Genomic DNA, 5,932 nt, shown 5'->3' on the forward strand with positions numbered 1-5,932 from the left:
TGATGTAATGTATGGGGATTAACATAACAATAAAAAAATTTAAAGAATTAAAAAAAAAAAAAAAAAAACAGAAGGGGAAGAAATTGCTAAAAAAATAAGAAAATCCCCCGAACTGAGTAAGAGTCTCTAGAAATTCAGAGTCCACTAAGTGATCAGCCAAATGAATAAAAAAGAGCCACACAGAGGGGCCTGGGTGGCTCAGTTGGTTCAGCCTCCGCCTCTTGGTTTTGGCTCAGGTCCTGATCTGATGGGTCATGGGATCCAGCCCTGTGTCAGGCTCCAAGCTCAGCAGGTGTCTGCTTGGATTTTCTCTCCTTCTGCCCCTTCCCCCACTTGCATTCTCTCTCTCTAAAATGAGTAAATAAATCTCTAAAAAAAAAAAGAGCCACACGAGATGCATCACTGAGATTTCAGAGCACTAAAGAGAGGGTCCCAAGACTCCAGGGAGGAAAAAAAAGGGTCACAGTCAAAGGATTGGGACTTCTCACCTACAATATTGGGATTGCTAGAATACAGTGGATCCATGCTTTCAAAATTCTGAGGAAAAAAATGTTATCATTTATCTATATCCAGGCCAACTAGTAATCAAGTGTGAGAATAGAATAAAAATATTTTCAGGTATGAAAAAGTCTCCAAAAAATTATACACTTCTTCACAAAATTATGGAGACATGGAACCAAGAAAACAGGGGATCCAACATAAGATGTAAAAGATGACAAACGTGTGTGTGAAGCAGAACTAAGGAGCAATCAGTCCAGAGTATAGCAGGACAGAGAGCTCCAAGATTAAAAAAAAAAAAAAAAAAGAGCCATTAAAGTACTGGAAAAGTTTGTGTGGAAATTATACTGAGAGGTTGAAGGGTGTGGAATGAAGTGGAAATAAGCCTAAAGGAGATTAAGCAAATGGGAAAAAAAAGGATGAAGTTAACTCCAGGAAGAAAAGTTATATAAGAAACTTAATTACGGCTTATTCCTTGGTTTAACAACAAACTATATTTGCATAGCTAAAACAAGGTAAATATGAATGATTCAACTAAAAACTGCAATTCCTTTTATTGGGAAGACAGCTAGAAAGAAAGTGTTGAGGGGGGTTGAATCCTCATTAACAAACCCCATATAGGATTGATAAATCAAAGATATTAGTAAAACTCATGCCAGAAAAAATAGCTAGTAGTTGAAAGTGGTTACTTTTATTTTTTAGTTTTTGGTTGTCAAATGAACCTTTATTGAAATATTTTCCTTTGTAGTTCTTGACTAGCCGGGCATTCCACGGCACCACTGTTGATGTCACCTATGATATCATGAGGGTGGCGGCCATCCACACTGCAGCCCACAGACTGGGCAGTCCCCAAGATCTCTTTAATGTTCCAGAGAACTCTCTAGCTACAGATCGGTGCCACATCTGTTGGGCAACGTTGACAATCTCATCAAAAGTGCTATTTCCACCGTGCTTAATGTTTTTCTGCTTCTGTCTGTCGGCGGTTCCTTGAGGGCTTTGATAATCAGGGCAGAGGCAGAAGGTACCACTTCAATCTGGGCCTGTCTGTTCTGAATGGTCAGTTTCACTGTAATCCTCAGACCCTTCCAATCACTGGCTTGGAGTCATCACCAATCTTTTTTGGAGACAGACCCAGGGGGCCTATCCTGGGGGCCAGGGCAGACGTGGCACCGACTTCCCCACCCTTGCACCTCAGGTACATGACTTTGATCACATTGGGGGTCGAACTAAGGTGGCGTGGTGGAGGTGGCTGGTGTTGGGTGAACCCGGGTTCGGGATGACGGAACACAGATGCACCCTGGCCTCCTCCAAGCCGAAAGCCAAAGGTGTTACTTAAAAAAAAAATAGAATAGGGGTTAGAGAGGCAAAGCAGGCAACTTTATTTCCTTTTTTTTTTTTTTTTAAAGATTTTATTTATTTATTTGACAGAGAGAGAGAGACAGTGAGAGCAGGAACACAAGCAGGGGGAGTGGGAGAGAGAGGAGCAGGCTTCCCGCCGAGGAGGGAGCCCGATGTGGGGCTCGATCCCAGGACCCCGGGATCATGACCGGAGCCAAAGGCAGACACTTAACGACTGAGCCACCCAGACGCCCCTCGTTTTTTTTTTAGCATTTTTGGTTTTTAAGAATTATAAGCATTTGTTGCTTTGATAAAAATTAATTTCAAAGAAGTCATGCTGGCTAATACTGTGGAAACCAATTGGAGGGGACGACAGTGAAGATGAGGAGATGGTTAGGAGTCGCAGCTGCACAGCAAAGAGGGAGTGGAGGAGGGTTTCAAAGGTACAAAGGACAGGGCATGGTGACTGGAAAAGCGAGCGGGGAAGGAAACCTAGAACGGTGGGTTTCTGATTCGAACAACGGAGTGTTCTCTGAGAGAGGGAGGGGAGAGCGGGCTGTGGGTGAGGGCGGCGATTTCAGCGGTGGGGTTGGACGTAGCTAGGGGACATCCAAGTGGCAATGCTAGGTGGATATGGATCTCTAGTTCAGGGGAGTTTGGTCGGAGCTGGTGTGAGAGAGATGTGAGGGTAGATCTAGCTAACACACCCAGACAAGTCCCAGGGAAATCTAAGCCAACGTCCCCTTGGGCCGCACTAGTTTATGGATCCTGGGTAAACCTCCTGCCGGCTGAGGGAAGGTAGAAGCATTCATCCTGGGTGTCATCTCTTGGTAGCTCTCACCTGCCAAAGGCCCCAAGTCCTCGTTCTTGTGTTTCTCTGCGTTGGGAAGGTCTCCCATAATGGTTATACTGCTGTTCCTGTCTCTCCGTGCTTCGGATTCACTCCCTTCTCTCACCTTCCCTGCCCACCATATGCTGCTTCTTGCTCATCTGTTTGATGCCAATCACGGTGGTCCACTAGGGCACCTACCCTACTGGCACTGACCCTTTCTTGACCTCCGGTATCCCTTGGGAAGGGGCTCTCTGCTGCTGGCATCTGAAGCTGTTACCTGCTATCCTGGAATCTTTCCTCACTTAGGGTGACTGCACCAAAACACTGGTAGAACGGACATCAAGGAGAAATCAAGGCAAAGGTTTGAAGGTACCAGATAGTTCTGTAGCAGGAAATTAGAAACGATGGATTCCTGTCCTACCAGTCATCCCTAATCCTCATAGGGTCCCGAATAGCTACAAACAAGAAACATTACTCAAATGAGAAACAAATGCCACTTTTTTTTTTTTTGAGTGGGGGAGGAGCAGGGGGAGAATCCCAAGCGGGCTCCACGCCTAGCACGCAGAAGGGGCTTGATCTCAAGACATCATGACCTGAGCAGAAATCAAAGTCAGATGCTCAACCAACTGAGCCACCCAGGTACCCCGCGAATGCCTTTCTTAATAACTCAGGCGTACTCAGTAATCCACAGGGCAGGGCTCTGACAGAAAGTGACTGAGTCTCACAAGAGTGGAAGCCGAACACTGGGTTGGGAAGGGGCTGATCAGACTTTGTCACTGTGGCTGGGAAGCGAGGTCTCCTAGGCCTGGCTCTATTACTACAGAAAGGGGGGTTGGGGGAAGTGTAGTGAGAGAGGCAACAAGGCCGACAAGAGCCCAAGCAGGCTCAGGGAGTGGCTGGCTGGCTGCCTTCACGAGCCGGGTGCCAGGCTCTCCTAAGACCTCAACATACTCGGCTTTGGGTGCCTGGGTGGCTTGGTTGGTTGGGTGACTGCCTTCGCCTCAGGTCATGATCCTGGAGCCCTGGGATCGAGTCCCATATTGGGCTCCCAGCTCAGTGGGGAGCCTGCTTCTCCCTCTGACCCTCTCCCCTCTCATGCTGTTTTTTTTTTCTCTCTCTCTCTCTCTCAAATAAATAAATAAATAAAATCTTTAAAAAAAAAACATACTCGGCTTTAATTCTGAGCTGTCCATACACATTTTTAATAAACACCCCTTTCTGATTTAAGCTCACTTGTGTGGGTTTGTTACTTGCAGCCGTAAGAGACACTGGAGACCAGAGACCAGTGCAGCACTCTAGGGCGTGACCCATGTTGTCCTGACTTTGTATCCCCCATGTCTGGAATACTGGTAGCCACAGCGGGGGTTTAATCCACGCCTGCTGAAGGAATGACGGGTTCCGGTACAGGTCCTATTAAAAAGGTCAAGTCTATTTAATTCAGGAATTATAAAATCTAATTTATAACGTACTTACCAAGTACCCAATAGTACCCAAAGGGCTGCTATAAATCCCAGGCTGAACGTGGGAGATCAGCTGAATGAAACCTTCAAGGGACTGCTAAAGTCCTGTCTGCCGGCAACACGAGAGAAATATAAAGTTACATGAAACATTCTCAGAAAACTGAACTTACGGAAGCTCAATGTGAAATTTCACTTCAACCTTTCACTCATGTAAGTATTGAGGGACACCTCTGAAATATGCAAGTTGACTTTTCCTCAAGGAAATATTTATTGCATACTACGAGTGATTATATTTTACAGCAAAATTAAATTAAATGGATACACTCTCCATAAACATAAATTGGAAATCAAGGCATCCATGAAATGTATATGCTGAACCAAAGTCCCAGTTTTCAGCATTCAGCAGCTAATCATGGTTCCCGTCCAGGGCCACCAGTCCATGATTTCAGAAAGTTGAGGATCTTGTCAGAGACTGGAACCAAATCTTCTTTATACGTGACAATTGTTTCGAAGTAAAATCCTTTTGGGGGCTCAAGCATTTCATTTCTTGAGACATCCTTTTGCTCTACTTCATCACCTTTAGAAAAAAATGGAACACCTGAATTATTAACTTTTAATTTTTTTTTAAGATTTTGTTTATTTGACAGAGAGACACACAGCGAGAGAGGGAACACAACAGGGAGAGTGGGAAAGGGAGAGGCGGGCTTCCAGCTGAGTAGTGAGCCCCATACGGGACTCCCAGGACCCTGAGATCATGACCTGAGCTGAAGGCAGACGCTTAACGACTGGGCCACCCAGGCGCCCCTTAACTTTTAATTTAAGACAGCAGTCCTTAAAATTATTAGTCAAGTCTTGGAAATAAAATAAATTAAGGTAGGAATCACCCCCACCCCCGTCAGATTCCTGACACTATTTTCTCTCTGCGAAAAATAATAAATATGACATGACCACTACAGACCCTGAAATGTGTTTAAATGCTCAATCCTGGACACGTGTACTTTCAGGCCGCTGATAAGCTTTATCACCAAATGTAATCTTCAGCACGGTTTTTACAGAACAGCTTTCCTGAGGTAACACTTAACAGATCATACAATCAACTCGTTTGAAATGTACCACCGAATGGCTTTTAGTATATTCAGATCTGTGCAACCGCAGTTTTAGGATATTTTCCGCCTTTAGCAAGTCCCGCCCCATCAACTCCGCCCCTTCAGCCCCAGGCAACTAGAATCGGACAGGTGTCTACGGATTTCCAGCACATTTCTGAAGGCTCGGGGATTTCCTTTTCCGCCCAGTAATTGGGAAGATTTTAATACCGCTCGGCTGGCGGAAGTGCTGAAACTGCTCGCCAACTGCGACGGGGGCTCATGTAACCGAGGCATCACCTCTTTAAATAAATCACCGTCCAGGGTCTCTGACCTTCCCTCTGGAATCTTGTACAGATTTTTCAAATACACAAGAAGTAGGTGGGAAGATTGAAAAGGTAGTGCCAGGCAGATTCCATTATAGCGCATTGCTCTCAACAATGGTTTTGCAGAATAAACCCGGTATTTGCGGCAGAGCGAAGCCGCTTTTATGACCCCGTCAGGACGCCCCACCGAAGGCTGCCGGAGGGTCGTACCTGGTGGCTTGCGTTTTTTCCGGCCTAAATAAAACATGGAGCCCAGCGTGGTCCAGGCGCCCACCGCGTAGACCACGGACATACGCCGGTACCAAGACGTGGCCTGGTCCGCGCGCATTGTGCAGCTCCGGGAGGGCTTCGACCCGGGAAGGCCCAGGGCGGAGGCGGGCCTTCCGGCCGGCGCGT

At 46.2% G+C, this 5,932-nt stretch overlaps 1 protein-coding gene across 1 annotated transcript; it reads right to left on the minus strand.

Annotated features, from left to right (window-relative positions):
* Positions 1-4,372: 4,372 nt before the first annotated feature.
* On the minus strand, positions 4,373-5,932 carry SMIM26 (small integral membrane protein 26). Its single transcript, XM_036092764.2, has 2 exons — positions 5,747-5,932; positions 4,373-4,705 (listed from the first exon to the last, which is right to left on the minus strand). Exons 1-2 carry the CDS (start codon positions 5,862-5,864, stop codon positions 4,539-4,541), a joined length of 285 nt encoding a protein of 94 aa, XP_035948657.1. The 5' UTR covers positions 5,865-5,932; the 3' UTR covers positions 4,373-4,538.

Source organism: Halichoerus grypus, chromosome 10 (assembly GCF_964656455.1).
Source record: "Halichoerus grypus chromosome 10, mHalGry1.hap1.1, whole genome shotgun sequence".
NCBI classification, from domain to species: domain Eukaryota; kingdom Metazoa; phylum Chordata; class Mammalia; order Carnivora; family Phocidae; genus Halichoerus; species Halichoerus grypus.